Genomic DNA, 18,766 nt, shown 5'->3' with positions numbered 1-18,766 from the left:
TATTGTAGTTTCCCGGTGGCATTTCCAGGGAGTGTTTTCCCCCAATTTATCCCAACACATTCGTCACCGGGCGCTTCTACCATTCCACCGCGTGTGATCGTGATTATAAGAAAGTAGGTCAATGCAAGCCACAAATCGGTGCGTTTTAGCATTTCGTCGAAGGTTAATGCTAACCTTTGGTGGCCTTGGTGGGAGGGTGGTGGGTGGTGTAAAGAACGTGGATGCGCGGAAACAGAAACGGTGAACACACAACAAATAGCGAAGCCCATTTATTTACTCCTGCCACGTGTAGCGACAGTTCGGAAGGTGTGTGTGTGTATGTCTTTGGCCGTTGAATTGGAGGCCTTTGCTGCTTTCGAGTTAATTTCATTTTTATAAGTGCCATCACTACATACACATTTCTTAATGACTGTGTCTTTGCATTGCACATCATGACGACTTGTAATGCTCAACTGAAAGCAAATCGAAACAAGAACTGCATGAATTATGCATAGTTGTCGATTGAAAACTCGTGTTGTTAAGTTAATGACTAGAGTAAATATGTAATCAGAATGCTTTGTTTGCTTTTCCATAAAGTCAATAAAGTAAGTCAATAAAGTATCATGTATGCTTTTCCCGTACAAATGTTCCCCTCCAGATTATTTGCTTATACTATAGAACACGTTTTTAATGCAGTAAACCGCTCCATGATCGTTCTCAGTCAAGCTTCACTCGGATTGGAGGGATTTTTTCTCTTATTTTAAAAACACTGTCACATTCAAACACATCCCAAAACCACTCCAACGTACGCATACAACGAACCCAACAAAAACATATTTCCATCCTGATCCGCTTTTCAACTCGGCGTAGTAGCGAAACATAAGCCGTCTGGGGGGAAAATGGCGGTACCATCATCATCATCATCATCTCGTTAAAACTGTACGCACGATGGATTGCGTTATCCTCTTTTTGTCTACTTTTATCTGCGTGTGTGTGCTTTCACTTTTTTTTCTTACATTCAAACCACAGCGTAATCGATTCCATCTCGCTTAGCTTAACCGAGTGAAAGCACCAGCCGAGTGACTGGACTGGTGTGTAAGCCACCCGGGTGGCGAACCCTTTTGGGATTTGAGGAATCTCTTTGTCTGTTTGCTGCGTTGGCGGGAACACTGCTTCTTGCAGTGTTCCAGCTGCTGTCTCTTTGCGTAGCAGTAAAGCACAATCCACATGTCGTCACATGTCGGATGTCATCATTATATTACTACCGTCGTGGTCATAAACTTTCCCTAAAGTTTGCCTCTGTCTGGGAATGTTGAGTAAGTGGGAGAATGGGTGAATTTTGGGAGTGAATGGGAAAGTTGACGCACAGTAAACATGAGCTGTGTGAGTGGTGTTTTATGATTAGCTGGGGATTATATGGCTAAGGTTGACTAGCGGAGAGAGATTTGGTTTTACTGCCGCAAATATCAGGAGAAATTAATAATTTTTATGATATCGCATAAAAATTGCTCGAATTTTTGTGATATATTGCTCGAAATTTTGCTCGAATTTGTAAAAAGGGATATTCACTTGTCGTTTATAGTAAGCGTATTCAATAATTAAGTATTGGATCTAGTACACTAAATACTTAAAGCTCATTTTCATATATTTTACTAAAAATTGCAAATATTTTTAAATTTCTCCCACAATTCGATCAAGTTTAATGCGTCCTCAATTTCAATTTGATTGTAACTCTTGACTTGATGCCAGGGTGGCCACTCAACCGGGAAAACCGGGAAAACCGGGAATCAGCCGGGAATTTTATTTATCCGGGAAAAACCGGAAAAAACCGGGAATTTCGTTAAAAAAAACGGGAATATATCACAGCTCTCGTGTACCAAGTGTATTTTCAGCCACCTGCTTTCTTATGTGTTTTCTTCCCAACCTACCGCGGGCTTACCTACATCGTCGCACCAATGTCTATGGAAAACACAGTCTGTTTCATCGTCATATGGTACGAATTGATTGTACTTCTCATTCGCACTGGTGCAAACTTTACGTTCGCCGAATCGGGTACACGCTATTCCGTGCGTCTGTATTTTGTTCAACACACCGTAGGTTGTGGCAGTGGCGGATTTAACGGTGGGTGGAGTGGGCGATCCACATTACGCCCCGTATTTGTCCAGGCGATATGTATTATTTTTTGGGAACTTGTTATCCTCCCTCCCCCCTTAAACAATTTCAACGTACCAACCACATATCACCAGTACATTGGAATTTTACGTTTCGGTTTGGATGGTCTTTACCATCATTCCGCCCGATTGTGTGGAGTCCCAGAAATCGTGCGCGCACGTTGATCTGTCTTTTCTCCCACAGTCCAATTGTTGCTCTTTTGTTTTCACGGGGTTTTGCTCTAGCCTATGCAGAATGGGTGCTCTAGTAGTATGGATGAGTCTTGCGTCGTTTCCGTTCCCGAGAATCGAAGAACAACCGTTTCAACAGCGCAGCCGTGATCGTGTAATGGTATGTGTATAGAATGATATCAAAAGCTTAAGCTGCAACAGAATAAATGATGGAGTAAGTAAGAGTGGGTGGGGGGGGGGGGTTGTCGTGGTTGTGGACACTTTTAGTTCATTTTGCAGTTTGAGTTGAACAGAACAGCATCGAATGTGATGTGATAAGATTTAAAATTGGATTCTCGAAGTGCAAGTGCAAATCACGGTATCGTTTGAATTGGTTGATATTCAGTTTATTGAAGTGTGTTTTTCAAATTACTTAATTTGCTATCAGGTAAGTTTTATACAGCACTGGCTGCAAATTGGTTGATTTATTAATTATTAATAATAGTCTCCCATAGATTGTCTGCTATGCCTACCACATACAATCCAAACTATGAAAATTCATTTCCATGGTGTTCTCCTGACCCGAAGGACGTATATGCAGCGGTTTGCAAATGGTGTAACAAAAAAATAAAAATCAACACTATGGGTAGAGTGGCTTTGTTAAGTCATGAAAAAAGCAAAGCACATCATCATCAAGTGTTGGTTCGAAAAACTAACCTTCCAATCAGCCATTTTTTACCAAGTAAGTAAATAACCGTTTGGCGGTAGTTACATTTTTAATGTTTGGTTTTTGGTATGTGTAAAAGTTATAACGTGTTTATAATTTTAAAGTAGCAAAGTTAGGATGGTGTTCTATATAGAAGTATTAAAAAGAGTGTTTGTAGTAGATTAACCCTTTCCGACCGATGCTGATTTTTATTAACTTTCCGTTCCGCTGGCATCACCAACGCAAGCAGTTGATTTTGAACCAAATATGCTGCAGCAAAATTGAGTTTTTTTTGTATTACGATTTAAACTCTTCAAAGTACATCAATACTGTTATGTGTGCGATGAGATTTTGGCCAACCGCAATAATTCTTAGAAAAACATTCTTTGATCTGCGCTTCGCTGCTATTCTTGTGAGTAGAGTACAGTTCTTGACGATGATTGTTGTTACTCCCGCAAAACGCTAATGCCGGTCACCAAGGAAAGGACCACCAGTAATCATTTCCGTATGCCGTTGGCATTCTTGGAAGTTTTGATTGTTTTGAGAATAAAAACCAAAATGTGCAAAAAGGTTTTCAAATTTTTTTTAAAAACTGCCTAACAGCCTTACCCATAAAGTGAATATAGATTCAAAGCTAATCCGATGAGACAAAAGCTAGATCAGATCACAAAAACCTCAACAACGTAATGATTTTAATCATAACCTGATTTTTTTTTCATCTCACTACCCACTTCATCTAGACCGCTATAAAGACGCCCACAGCCGGCCGTTTTTAAAGTTTCTTTGTGTATGAGTATAAATAATAGCTGGATGTTGGTGATATTTTATTTACAAGTATTAATAAAGTATTTGTGATATTGGTTGTAGTACTGATATGCGGCATAAAATATTCTGCAAATCATATAGTTACAGCAGTGCTCTCTATATGATTAACTATAACTATTTTAGGATCGCTGACCACTTGGCTTTGGAAATATATTTGATGCGGCCCACATCTTATTTTATATACTTAGTTCAACGTTTTTAAGCATTTGTGTAAAATCATAAGAACGAATTAGACTTTGCGTGAAAGTAATGTGCAATTTTAGATATTTTGCTATATTTCATTTAATATTCATGAGAATATGGCCTATCACACACCAAAAGAAAGAATATTCAATTCCCCAACTTTTTCGACTGTTAAATATTAAAATGTAGAATTAAATACATTTCGTTATGATTCTCCGCTGACCATTATTGTTTCACCGTGAACAAATCTGGGAGTTACAATGAAAAGCATTAGATTATTAATTCAATATGATTTCTAGTCTAGATACTTGGGGAATTTAATTTCCTTTCTTTTGGTGTAGAATAAGCCATATTCTAATAAAAAAATATGCAATATAGTCGAAAACCCCAAAATTTCACGTTCAATTTCACTTTATTCTATACGTAACTGTTGTAAATTTTATCTTGATGGTGTGAAAACAATTGCACTATGTGTATGGTAATAAGCTATTCTTAGAAAAACATTTTTTTTCGCGAACCGTTAATGCAGCGGATCACAGGTTGGAGATCACTAATTTACAGTTATGGTAGTTGGTGTATAACCCGATAACTAGCAATTAATTTACACTTTCACGAATTCTGTAACTTCAGCTTAATGATTAAATTTATGTAGTGTTATATAATGGTAGTGCTATGCACGCAAAAATATGGTTATTGATTTTTAAGAGAGTTCCTTTCTTCTTTTTTATAGATCAAATCGTTGGTAATAACCTGTTGTCGTCATCTCCGTCACTTTCTTCAATTTCCACTGCAATGGCTACCCAAATCTCAGCTTCAGATTCTTCCACGAACACTGATAATCAACACTCTAAGGCTTCCAACGTCTTGAATAGATTCATGCTAAACGAGCAAGTTACAAGTGCTGAAATTGTGTGAGCTCTGGAAACTATTGCCACTCATAACTCCTATCGCAGTGCTGGGGCTAACACTAATTTGTTCAAAACTATGTTTCCGGACAGCCAAATTGCCGCCAAGCTCGAGATGGGACGCACAAAACTTGCGTATCTAATAACTTTTGGTCTGACACCTTATTTCACAAACGAAATATTTAAGCAACTTGATGTATGTTCCGAAATAGTAATTGGTTTCGATGAAACATTGAACAAAGTTTCACAACGCCAACAGATGGATGTTAGTGTGAGATTTTGGAATGAAAATAAGGAACAGGTAGAATGTCGATACATTGGATCAGCGTTTTTAGATTCTTCTCGTGCAGTTGATCTCCTTAACGGATTGAAACAGTGCACAGAAAGAAAGCCTGCTCTACTGAATAACGTGATTCAGCTAAGCATGGACGGACCGAATGTAAATTGGCGTTTAATGAAGGACTTATGCGAAGAACTTCGAAATCTGCGTGGGGTACCATCTTTTGATTTATTAAACATAGGTAGTTGCGGCTTACATGCTATTCATAATGCTTTTAAAAATGGTATGAAGCACACTGAATGGAACATTGACGAGTTTTTGACATCCCTCTATTATTTGTTCAAAGACTTTCCGTTGCGCCGTGCAGATTATAAAGAAACTACCGGATCCAATTTATTCCCACTGAAATTTTGTCCTATTCGATGGGTTGAAAATTTGAATGTGGCTGAGCGTGCATCTAAAATGATTCCTTATTTGAAAGTCTATGTGGCTGCGGTCAAAAACCAACGTGACAAAAAACTCAAGGAAGGTCACCATTCTTTCAAAAGGAGTTTTGCTGCAGTTGCTCAGTCTAGGCCATTCGCTTTAATAGAAAAGACCATTTCTGATGAAATGTTGAGCCCAAAACTTGCCTTTTTTATTTCCTCAGCTGGATGTGTGGAACCCTTTTTGCGAGAATTTCAATGTGATGCTCCTATGGCGCCATTTTTGTTTGATGAGTTATCTTCAATTACCCATTCTATAATGAGTAAGGTTTTAAAATCGGAATACTTAAATGTAAAAGCTAAAGCGATTACCAATATTGAGCTCAAAGATAACAACACACTACCGACATCGCAAGTTGATATAGGCTTTGGAGTCAAAGCGGCAATTAAAACAATAATGACAAGTGGAAAAATATCTGAAAAGGTGATCCTTCAGTTTAAGAACGATTGTAAAGCTTATTATATTGCATTTTTAACAAAAATTTGTGACCGTTCTCCACTGTGAGACCATCACAAAATCGCTTGATATTGCCTTGAAAAGGTTGGAGTACTGCCTAGATTACATGGTCCAAAGAGACCATTTAGGGGGTAATGTAGCGGACAAAGTTCGTCAGGAATTCACAAATGCGGTAGAAATTTTTAGCATAAAGTCATCTCTAGCTGCCTACAAGCGACATGAATGTCGACTAGATAATTTTTGGTTTAAAGTTCTTGCGGATTCGAGAAAAGAATTCTCAAACTTAAGAATTTTTTTAAAAAATTTTAATTCTATCACATGGCAATGCAACACTGGAGCGAGGATTTTATATAAACAAAGAGTGTCTGATAGTTAATTTAATCGACGAAAGCTTAGTGGCGCAGCGAATAGTATACGACGCTATTTTGAACGCCGGTGGTGTTTTAGGGGTAGACATAAATAAATCACTCATCCAGTACGCCCGAAACGCGCATGGACGATACGTCGAGAGCCTGGAGCAAAAGAAGAAGGAAAGGGCACAAAAGGACGATGCCAGTGCTAGAAAAAAGACAACGAATCAAGCACTTAAGGAATTAGAATTAGTTAAAGCCAAAATTCTCGCAGATGCTCAGAAAGAAGTAGCCTTGATCGAAGAGAAAATGAGTAATTTGAATAAATAAGCTGTTTCAGCAATCTTATAAAAAACGTTTATAATGCTTAATAGTTTTATTTTTAAATAATAGTTTAAGGTTATTTTATTTAATTCTTGTTACATCGATAACAAGCAGCTTTGCACTGTCATACTAATTATAGACGAAGTTATAAATACTATTAGAGTTACCTATAACATTGTCAAAAAATGCTTTGAAATTTTAGTATCGCATAAGGCAATCAACTACGGGCAAATGAAGTGTAATAAACCGGGAAAACCCCTAAAAAATCCGGGAAAAACCGGGAAAAAACCGGGAATTTCAAATCCTGATTCGAGTGGCCACCCTGTGATGCACAAATCATTATCGTTCAAGCGTACTGTTCTCCCCTGAGCAAACCCACCCGCTTCATAAAGGGAATTAGTTTGCTCACCATTAGCACACACACACACACATGCCCGTATAAACACATATTTGCTACCCAGGCTAGTTCAATTCGATTGAATCGAAATGGAGCTGTTTACACTACCGCCAAATTGCGCCCTAAACTATCCGCCATTTAGCTTGCCCCTTTCTCTCTCTCAAACACACGCAAACACCGCTCAACACTCCCTTCTGTCTGCCTCTCTTACTCTCTTACATCGATTAACAGTGTACGGTTAATTAGTGGCGCTATGGATTTCGTACACGAACGGACGTTCGGATACGATATTTCAATATCTTCCATCGCCATCGGTACCTGCTGCCAACTGGCCATTTCCGTTTCCGCTTCACTGGTTCCGACAGCGCCCCAGCGTACACCGTACCACACATACCACCGGACCTGGGAAGTCAGCTGTTTCCCCTCCAACGTGGGGCCAACGTGGGTAAATTATGAAACAATAATTTATCTCTAATTAACTTCAGCAGCTCGAACGCCTTCCAACGAATGCCTGTTGATGCTGAAGCCGGTTCCATTTGAGAGCGCGTTGCTTGAGCTTTAAGGTGTAATCAGGCGGCGAAAGCGCTTCGAGCCACAGCTGAAGTATATTTTCTTCTATTTACGGTCAAAGTACTTGGGGCAGCCGCCTACCCAAAAAAAGGTAACAAATACCAAACTTATTTAATCTAAAGTTTTGTATCGGTTTTACTCCCGTTTGCCCCCAATTCGTAACCCAAAGGCACAGGCACTGTATTGGTCGAATTGGGGGAGGGTTAAAGCTTCTTCTTCTTTTTTTTTGTATACCCCGGTACATACTTCCACCCAGTTTAAGTACCCAGAGCGCAGAGAAACGAGAGCTTCCGGAAAAGGATGAAAATAGCAATAGGAAAGCAAGAAAGCAAAATTAAAACAGCAGCTGCCCGTGAAGTGAATTTAACCATTTCAACCCGTTTCGGTTGAACATTTCAATGGACCTGCTGCTCCTGGAGGGGAGGGCACTTTTTGCAGCCACTTTGTGGATGCTCGTTGCTGATTTGCTCTGCTTCCTTTTCGGAGTTTCGTGGAAGGTACACCGGAAGCTTTGCGCTCGTGTCTGGAACCCTGGCAAACGGCAGCAAAAGCTTTAACAGTTGTGCAAACGTATGAAATGAATTTAATTTAAAAGCTCCTTTAAATTTTCCATCATGTAAAATGCCTGTATAGCATTTGTAAAATTATGCATGCATTACAATAAATCTTTTCTGTTCTATGCTCTTCATATCCACTCAGCAAATAGCTGACAGATAGATCGTCAATCTCATTCAAGCTTTCCTTTTTATCCCTCTCCAATGCGGCCAACCAACGGGTGAAAACATTTAAATAACTCCTTCTCTATCCTTCAAACCTTGCTCCAGCCGCTCAATTGATGCGCTTTTTTCTCCTCTTCTCCACGGACAAAAGCACGGCAAAACAAAAGCAACAGCGTCAATGGTAGACGAACATACAGCGAACAGCACACTCCTTTTGCTAGCAGAGACCCTCATCAAACAAAAGCGCACATTCCCGGCGTGCCCGTTTCGACCCGGCGACATCCATTTCGCATTTCGCCACCGTATTCATTATGCAAATTTAATGAAACGAATTCTTTGGCGCGTTTTGTAATAAAAAAAAAGTGCGTAGATAATGCGCAAAGGGCGCAAGAAAATAACAACAAAAAGGACAAACCGAACAGACACACTTGATGCACAGATATATCCCTAATTCCGTTGGTTAATGTGTAAAGTAAAAGCACAACAAAAAGCTTCAAATCAACAGTGCATAAACCAGTGGGAATGTTCCGGCTTTTCTCGTGCCTTGTCTCTCGTTAACAAATTAGCGTTTTCTCGGTTAAACGCAAAGTCCTATTCACTTATTCACACTATCTTTTACTTTCTTTTTCCCTCCTGAACGTGCCATTGCATCCCATTTAGCCCCATTTGCCATTCATCGCACTCGCGCTTCGTTTCGTTCGTCCATTCATTCTTTACCCATTGATCCGTGCATGCGAGGTGCGAGGCCGATTTTGTTTTTTCCTCGGTATTGTTTAATTAATTATGTCACCACGGGGGTGGAAGATTTATTCTGTCGAATCGTTTTTTGCGCTGCTTTGTTTGCCCATTTGTTTGCCCATCATCATTCAAAGGAAAAGTGCGTTCGTAAGTAGCATCGGTGCCGTTGTCTTTCGGAAGCGAAAAGACACGCCGCTTCCTGGAACATCCAAAGAACAACGCGCCCGTTTTGCATGTTGTTGCTTGCAGGTTGCTAACAAAGCTTCGTGTGTTTCCGCTTGGGCGATGAGCTTACTTTAGCGTCATTACTGATGAAACACAACACAAAGTAGCACAAAAAAGTTTCTATTGCGCTTCTGTGGAATTGTTTTGCTTAGACATTTGTGCACAGAAAGGCACAACCGATGTTAACGACGCGCTGTACAATGTTGAACGAAACTTTAGGCTGGGAAATTGAAGGAACGGGCATACCTAATTGGACATTATCCTATTAATAGCCATTAAGGCGTGGAGGAAAACTCAGTTTTGTAATTTTCATTTTAAAAAGCAATGGAATTATTCCAACGGAATCCACTTTCACGATGGAGTTTTTGAGCTGCAGACATAAAACTCAACCACTTACGAAACAAGGAACAATTTGTACATTTTATACTAATTTTCCTCCATCAAACTAATAGCTGTCTCGTTTCCCTCAAATGCTGCAATAAAAAATGCGCAAAAAATCACACAATATCACGTCAATCTAAGGGCGATGTTCAATAGCTCAATCAAAAAAGACGATGTGTTCTATACGGTGGTTCAGCTTAGACTCTAACATTTATTTTATTTATTAAGTTTATCCCGCCTCGCGCGCCACACTTCGGAGGCTTATGGGAAGCAGCAGTGAAATCAATGAAGCGTCATTTACTGCGTGTGTTGGGCACATCATCGGTGTCACACGAAGACATGGTGACACTATTGGCCGAGATTGAGTCTTGTTTGAATTCCCGTCCGATTTCACCATTGTCGGACAGTCCAAATGATTATGAAGTACTAACGCCAGGTCATTTTCTCACAGGTTCAAATATGCAACATTTAGCGGAAGTAGACGTAAAAAACATCCCCGAGAACCGCTTGAACCATTGGAGACACGTTCAACATCGACTGCAGCATTTTTGGAAGCGTTGGCATGTGGAATATCTTCAACAGCTGCAGACTAGACCCAAATGGAGAGGCCCAGTACGACTGATTTGCCCTGGAATGATGGTAATCGTACGAGAAGATAATGTGCCACCGCTAAAATGGCCATTAGCGAGAATAATCGAGGTACACCCAGGACCAGACGGCACCGTAAGAGTAGTCACGTTACGTACACCACAAGCAAAAGAACTAAAGAGGCCAGTTAGTAGAGTTTGCGTAATACCGTTGGAAGACAATGAACTTTATACGATGAAAGGAAACACATGAACTGAGGCGAAAATCTCGTGTGACAGTTTTTTTTGTCGAGTTAAACATTTGGTTAGTGTTTTTTTTGTTGAGTTAAGGTTTTTTTTGTTCCTATAATCTACGAAAGTGAGGAGTATAATCTATTATAAAATATTATCTATTGTATTATATGAAATATTATGAATTATGAAGCATGTTGCATGAAATCAAATGTGGCTCATAAATAGCACAGTATTGATCATTGATGTGAAGTACTTAAGGGATTGAATTATGTTGACGTGAATTGTAAAATTTTCAATTTTGGTGGTCGGGAAATGTTAGCGCCTAGATGTATGCAGAAATATAATAGCATACAAATAGCCATAATTTTAGTCCATAACGATTAGAGTTAGTTAGTGTTAGTGAGAACGCGTACGTCTATCGAAATGATGAAATAAATGTTAGAGTCTAAGCTGAACCACCGTATAGAACACATCGTCTTAGATGTCCAGGCAGAATCTGCTGTTCAGATGTCCAGGCCCAAATACTTTGTTGATGATCAGTAGAGTTGAAGAGCTCATACAACTTATTCAACTCATTCGCTGCTCCTTTGAAGTTGGTACCATTGTCAGAATGAATTTCCGTTACCTTTCCTCTTCTAGCGATAAATCTCCGTAATGCTGCCAGAAACGCTGGTGTGCTTAGGTCGGACACCAATTCCAGGTGTACTGCGCGTGTAACAAAACACACAAACACTGCAATAAACGCCTTCACTGGAGCTGCTCGCCGATGGCTCCCCTTCAAGAACACTGGACCACAATAGTCGACACCAGATACTGCAAACGGCTTTGCTTGGGAAACTCTACATTTCGGCAAATCTCCCATCGGTTGTTCAGTAGATTTCGGGTTGCACCTAAAACATCTAATGCACCGATTATAAATCGTCTTGACCACTGACCTTGCACCGATGATCCAAAATTCCTGACGCAATGTAGATAGCATCATTTGTGGGCCTGCATGATGATACTTTATGTGGCAATAGTATGCCAGCAATTTTGCCAACATATGTCCTTTCGGAATGATTATCGGGTACTTCATCGAATGGCTTGTTTCCGCATGCCGTAGTCTGCCATTCACGCGCATCAGACCTTCCTCATCAATCCATGGATCACATACTCGTACTGCTGAGGAACGGGCCACTCCCCTTCCGGCTTTCAACTCCTTCATCTCTTGGGCAAATCCATCCATTTGTGCCATTCTACACAGCATCTTTTCTGACTCTTGTATTTCCTCGCTAGTAAGACGTTCAATCACAAGCCCTCTCTTCTTCGTTTTGGAGCCTTTCCTTACGTTGTCTAAAAACCGTACACAGTATCCCACAACTCGACGAAGTTTACTGTATGTAGAATATTTAGAAAAGAGTTCATCCCAACCACTCTGAACTTCAGTTGACACCAATGCAGCTGTTGTCCTCTCTTCTTCTGTCGCTTCTGCTGGTTTAGTACATGCTGATCTTGGCCACTCATCTTCATTTTTTATTAGCCACGATGGCCCCGACCACCATAGCTGGCACTCCACTAAGGCTGCTGGCTGACATCCTCTCGATACCAAATCCGCGGGATTTTCAATGCCTGGGACATGCCTCCACTGGCATCCTTTAGTAAGAGACTGGATTTTTGCCGTCCTATTTGCCACAAACGTTTTCCAACCTTGATGAGGTGAGGTGATCCAATACCATGTGGTCATCGAATCCGTCCAAAGATAGCATGGTGCTTCCGGCAATCTCGCTTTTCTAATAAAATTGTATAAGTTGCTCGCCAACAATGCTGCACAAAGCTCCAGTCTTGCAATTGTAAGTCGTTTCGCGAGAGGCGCCACCTTGGACTTAGATACAAGCAGATTAGCCACACATACTTCTTCTGTCTTGCACCTCAAATACGCACATGCCCCATATCCTTTCTCCGATGCATCACAGAAAATGTGGTATTGTAAATTGTCACTCATCGTAGGATTGGTAAATCGTGGAACACTTACGTTATTCAACTCTCCCAAATGGCTGCAAAACGTAGCCCATTGCTTCTGCAATACTTCTGGTAACTCCTTGTCCCATGGCCACATTGATCCGTCTGCCTCCTTCAACGTCCACAACCGTTGCATAAAAAGTTTTGCCACCATCTTTATAGGGTCCACAAAACCTAATGGATCGTATATCTTGGCAATACTTCCCATCACTTGACTTTTTGTCGGTGGCTTCGATACATCTACACAGGGAACTCGTACCCTCAATCGATCTGTCTTTGGGTCCCAAGTTAAACCTAACGTGCTTATGGGTTTCGTATCGAGACTCCTCTCCTTCTGTTCAGGTTGAGCCAACTCTTCATTGGGTAATCCGTCTAAAGCTGATGCACGATTGGATGCCCACTTTCTCAACTTGAAACCTGCTCGATCCATCATTTCTATCACTTGATCACGAATGTGTATCGCTTCTGCCTCTGTTTCTGCTCCTGACAGCAAATCGTCGACATAAAAGTCATCATACCATGTCTTTGCCATTGGAAATTCATTCTCATGGTCTTCAAATATCTTCCTTAATGTGCGTATTGCCAAGTATGGAGCACATGTAGTTCCATATGTAACCGTGTTCAGTTGATAAACGGCAATTGGACGACTGCTATCTTCCCTCCATAAGATTCGCTGAAGACTTCTGTCACTCTCCGACACTAGGACTTGTCTATACATCTTCTCAATGTCTGCAACCATTGCGACTGCTTTCATTCTGAAACGCAGTAATATTGGCTCTATGTCCTCTTGCAACCTAGGTCCTGCTAACAGGAGATCATTTAAGCTGTGACCTGTCCTGCATTTACAAGATGCATCAAAAACCACTCGGCATTTAGTTGTAGTACTATCTGCTTTCCACACAGCATGATGTGGAAGATAAAAACATGGTGTATTTTCCTTCAACTCGTCTTCGTCATACAAGCAAACCTTGCTCATATGTCCTAACTCCAAATACTCAGACATGAACCTTTTATATGCTTCGCTCAAATTTGCATCATTCCTCATACGACGTTCCAACGCAGTAAACCGTTTCTTAGCTATTGGTCGTGAATCTCCCAGCTTGTGCATAAAATTACTGACCTTTGGAAGCTGAACGATGTATCTTCCCTCTTCTGTTCGTTTGGTAGATTCTTGGTACCATCTCTCGCATTCCTGGTCATCGCTGGAAAGAATTCGATCTTCAGGTATAGCTTCCAAACTCACCAGTTTCTCCAACAAGCTGCTCAAGTCTTCTTCTTCATTGATGCAGGAACATGCCATCTGGTTGTTCATGCTGGTATCATGCTGATTCTCTTCTTTACCGCTGACTATCCAACCAAAACTCGTCTCCAGTAACTTAGGCAAATGTGGGGCAATACGTAACTGCCCTTGTTGCAACAGCTCAGCAAACAGCTCTCCTCCAATCAGCATATCAATCTTATCACTACGGAAGAATGTTGGATCCGCTAACGTTACTCCTACCGGCATATTCCACCTTTCCGTGTTTTTCGTGCGGAAAGGAAAATCCGATGTCACCCTTGGTAGTACCAAACAATCAAGCGTTGCGGCAAACTCAGCTACACGTGACTTGACGATTGCTGTCACAACGGATACAGCCTTTACTTCTACCGCTGCGATTCCCGATAATGGTCTTGCCAGTCGTCGTTTTCTCAGTCTCAACTGCTGCACTAATTGCTCACTGATAAAATTTGACTGGGAACCTTGATCTAATAATGCTCTAGCAATCATCTCCTCGCCATGTTCATTGCACACTAAAACTCGTGCTGTCGACAACCAGACCATCTGCTCCTTGGCAGCCTTTACATGCGTTGTAGCGTTTATGGTTTCTTCTCGACTCGGTGGGGTTGGAACGGCATTACGAGTACATAATAACATATGATGACGTCCCTTGCATTTCTCACATCTTGTTGATGAACGGCAGAAAATAGATCGATGATTTTTAGTCAAGCAATTGAAGCATAGTGCATTCTTTTTGACTACTTCCTGGCGTTCTGTTCCTGAGAGCCGCTCAAATGATGGACACCTTGCTACTGGATGATCACCCTGGCATACAATGCAACATTTTATAACGGCCTTGTGTGCTTGGCTCGCACATACTAAAGTTGCGTTCGGCTTCGTTCCCTTCTTTCTCTGCACGTTGTTCTCTGCACGACTTGAAATGAGATCATTAGCTGCTTTTGTAGATATTCTGTTGGTCCCATCGGTAACGGTGTTGTTCAAGATCTTTATCCTCTTTTCACAGAATTCCATCAGGTCATCAAAATTGTCTTCCATGTCAGCTGCAAAGATTTCGTATGCCATTAACGTATCCTGATGAATTTTGCATCTTACCAGACTTGTTAAAGGTGTTGCCCATTTTGATACTGGCTCCTTTAGTCGTTCCATTCCCCGCACCAACCGTCGAGATTCATTAACGATTCGAGTCAACTCTTCGGGTGTTGCTGCTGCCATTGGTTGAAGATCCATGAGCGCCTTAAAATACTCGCGCTTCAGCTTCTTTTCATCATCGAAACGCTTCAAAAGCGCCTTCCATGTACTCGAATAGTTCTCCCCCACAAGTTGAACATGTTCAAATTGTCGAGCTACATCTCCTCTCAGCGACGCCAGTAAATATTGCAGCTTCATAACCTCAGACAACTCCACCACCTCGTGCACCATCGATTCAAAACGATCCTTAAAGCTCATCCATTGCGTACTATCACCACTAAACGTAGGAAGCTCTATTTTCGGTAAACGCACTTGTGAACTCGAAAACATTGTGTTCGTCATAGTACTGTTCGCGATCGGTCGTACACTTTCATCTCGTCCTTGTTTTTCTAACAGAAAACCCTTCACTTTGTGATATTTTCTTTGAAACTCCTTCCTCTCACTTCTTAACTGTATCTCATCACACTCATCATACTCCAATAACAACTTTTCCCGCACGCTTTCATAAGTCTTTTTTGCCTCTTCCAAGGACAAAAGCTGACTACTTAATTCACAACGTTGTGCATCCACGTAATTAACCATAAACTCTTCAAATTGCTCTAGGCCTGCCAATCGATCTTGGTAAATTCTTATCCACGGCACCATTTTTTCTGCTTCTTTCGATGCTTTCGGCATTTTAAAGTTCAACGACACTCCTCAAATTGCGATGGCGAACACTGACGCCAACTCGGTCACGATGGCCGAAACACACTAACCGCAAACTGATTGTCCTAGCAACGATCTTTCCGACGCTAAAATTGTTCTAATTTTCACACGATATTACCACTCCTAGCATTCGGACCCGCGAATTGGCCGAAATACACTTCTCATCTCAACTCAGGAGCAGTTCCAACACAAATGTGTGTAGTTTTCTAGCCATCAACAAAAAAAAAACCAATTTTACGTCACCTATAGTTACGCGCACCTCTGTAACTCGGACCCACACTATGGCCGAACTAACGCACACGCACAATCGCTAGCACGATTGCTAAGGCTAAAAAAAAAATGGTACACGCACAAAATTACGCTTACACACTGTTATCGTTCGTTTACTTCTGCACTCTAAGCCGCCGACTCCCGGAAAAGTGTAATAATAGTCACAAAACTCTATGCCACTTCATGTGCACTCACGTAAAAAAAACCCGCATATAAAGGCATGCACCGGCAAATCGTACGCCTACACTCTTCCACTCACAAACAATCTCGTGGATTCAGCACAAGCAAAATAAAACGATACAATCGCAGCGATCTTGATGAGAATCTAAGTGTCCCGTATTCTATTGCGATTTTTACAACTCGCTTACTCCCTTTTGCTCGAAGGACCAAATGTTCAATAGCTCAATCAAAAAAGACGATGTGTTCTATACGGTGGTTCAGCTTAGACTCTAACATTTATTTCATCATTTCGATAGACGTACGCGTTCTCACTAACACTAACTAACTCTAATCGTTATGGACTAAAATTATGGCTATTTGTATGCTATTATATTTCTGCATACATCTAGGCGCTAACAGGCGAGGCTGGCTATCATCCCTCCCCCAACTGCTAACCTCTGGCACTGAGTCGATAACGATATTATTATTTACATTGAGCTTATTTATTAGCGTCAATAAATTATGCTGCCTTGCCGTCAGTCCGATCCTACCACCACCACCAGGAAGGCTCACACCAAGTTGTGCGTTGTGGCAACTCTTTCTCTCACTCTCCTAAACTTGTTGTTCATGTTCCCTTTCCTGCTCTCGTTTAAATCCATCTCAGCTGTGATTCACTTCCGCTGTTTTCCCCACACCCTATACTCCACTTGTTGTCGAGAAGGGTGGACGACATCGACAGTAGTCGACACATTGCCACCAGCGAGGAGAGAGGGAATTAATTTTATCATTTCTTACTGTGTTGTTTTGAATGGAATTGGATGGAGTGCGCTGGGAGACTAGAAGAGAGAGAGAGAGAGAGAGAGAGAGAGAGAGGACAAGAAGTGAGTGGTTGAAAACTGTTATCTACTGTTTGGTAAGGCGGATCGAGTGGTATTTTTTTTCCAGTAGCTCGGTTAGTAGCGGTGATCAGTGGGACCCGCTTTGAAGGGCTTTGGATCGATGGGAGCGCAACGAGCACGAAGTCTCGCTGTGACATTTTCATGCTGTCTAGGGCTCCTCCTGCGCTTGCTACGACGATAACAGTTGCAAAGAAATGATTAATGTGAACGGAAGTTGCGAAATGTAAAGGGGAGAAGACGAAAAAACAAAGCAAGCTTTGCCGAACGCGGACGGACGGCAGGAGCAAAGTGCACATGGGCGAAGATTGTGCACGGCTCAGGTCAAGTTCAAACAGTGTGTAAGGGCGGGTTCAAATGGCTAGCAAAACATCGCAGATTAAGAATAATTTATCGCCAAGACGCTGTTGCGCGGCTGTGCACAGGCGGGAAGCTTTCTAATAAATTATTTTTAGCCAAGAAGCAGAAGGAGATAAATTGCAGAGAGTTTGGTGAAGAGTGTTTCTCTTCAAACCCGGAAGTTGAAGATTAAATTTGTTAAGCTTCTAAGCCTTGTAAATGCAAACATTTTTAAAAACACATTTTTGCAATCTTCCCCACAAGAATACAGCTTCCGTATGGCTTCCGTTTCGTAGGATTAATTCCTCGCCTTGATGTCCTTACATCCCATCTTACACATGCACAGAAAGTTCCCGTTTCACATTGATTTTCATTTTCCTATCAGCATTTTTCCCGCTCCATTGTTCCACTCCGTCTGTACCGACCATAAAGTCAAACCGTTACGATCACTGTATCACTTCTTCTTGCGCTAAGCTTGTGCTATCGTCTTACCCTCCCACCATCGAAACCACACACCACCACACGAAAACCCACAAAATTGACTTTTCCCTCCCCCTTCACGCCCTTTTCCCCGTGATCACTTTCACCGATATTTATGTTCATTCATCTCCGAGCACCCATCATCCGCCACGAAGCTCCCGATGACGATCCAATCATTTTATCGAGCATGTAATGGAATCTTTCGCCACTGGAGCGAAAACCGGCTCGATAAAACTGACACCGATCCCGAGGCGGACAGCAGCAAAGCCACACACACGCACACACACACACATACACCATTGAATAGTGAAACCTTTAATCGAAAACTAAAACCCGTCTTTTGTGCTGAGCTGAACAGCGCGACCGGTGACCGGTTGGTGGGACACCTTTTCTGGGTTTATTTATTTTATGACCACCTCTGCTCAACAACACTCAACAACCGGTATGAAGTATACTGTCTCGAACCAAGAACTCATCACTCTTAGCTGCTTTGTTTCACTTCCCGGAGATCCCGTCCAGTGGTAAAACGCAAACTAGCCCACAGGTCACAAAGGCAGCACATTGGTTTGTCTGTGTATGTGTGTGTGTGTGCAAATAATCTATTCCTCCCATGGGTGGCATCCTCCTCAACCCACAGTTTGAATTAGTTATCGTAAATTGTACTGTGGTCGGATAGTCTATTCAAACCCAAATCGAAGTGTTCAACGTCTTTAACGTTTAGCGTGCGGATTGATCTTAGGACCGTTCTGTCCGCTCCGTGCGTCACGCACGAAGGATGTGGAATAC

The 18,766-nt window shown here is 41.6% G+C and overlaps 3 protein-coding genes across 4 annotated transcripts in view; 1 reads left to right on the top strand and 2 right to left on the bottom strand.

Annotated features, from left to right (window-relative positions):
- Window positions 1-18,766, bottom strand: part of LOC121599849 — a 115,574-nt gene that overhangs the window by 74,227 nt on the left and 22,581 nt on the right. The gene's annotated exons all lie outside the window — the stretch shown is intronic.
- On the top strand, window positions 2,572-6,427 carry LOC121599848. 2 transcript variants are annotated; one of them, XM_041927946.1, is made up of 3 exons: window positions 2,572-2,748; window positions 2,816-3,042; window positions 4,745-6,427. In XM_041927946.1, the coding sequence occupies exon 3, from the start codon at window positions 4,999-5,001 to the stop codon at window positions 6,187-6,189; it is 1,191 nt and encodes a 396-aa protein (XP_041783880.1). In that variant the 5' UTR covers window positions 2,572-2,748; window positions 2,816-3,042; window positions 4,745-4,998; the 3' UTR covers window positions 6,190-6,427. The 2 variants fall into 2 exon arrangements, with proteins under 2 accessions (XP_041783880.1, XP_041783878.1); XM_041927944.1 differs by having other exon boundaries at window positions 2,806-3,042.
- Window positions 11,112-17,357, bottom strand: LOC121598988. The gene is made up of 2 exons (XM_041926390.1): window positions 17,173-17,357; window positions 11,112-17,101 (listed from the first exon to the last, which is right to left on the bottom strand). The coding sequence occupies exon 2, from the start codon at window positions 15,804-15,806 to the stop codon at window positions 11,112-11,114; it is 4,695 nt and encodes a 1,564-aa protein (XP_041782324.1). The 5' UTR covers window positions 15,807-17,101; window positions 17,173-17,357.

The sequence above is a fragment of the Anopheles merus genome, chromosome 3L, assembly GCF_017562075.2.
Source record: "Anopheles merus strain MAF chromosome 3L, AmerM5.1, whole genome shotgun sequence".
Taxonomy (NCBI): Eukaryota; Metazoa; Arthropoda; class Insecta; order Diptera; family Culicidae; genus Anopheles; species Anopheles merus.
This window is presented reverse-complemented; position numbering and strand designations above follow the sequence as displayed.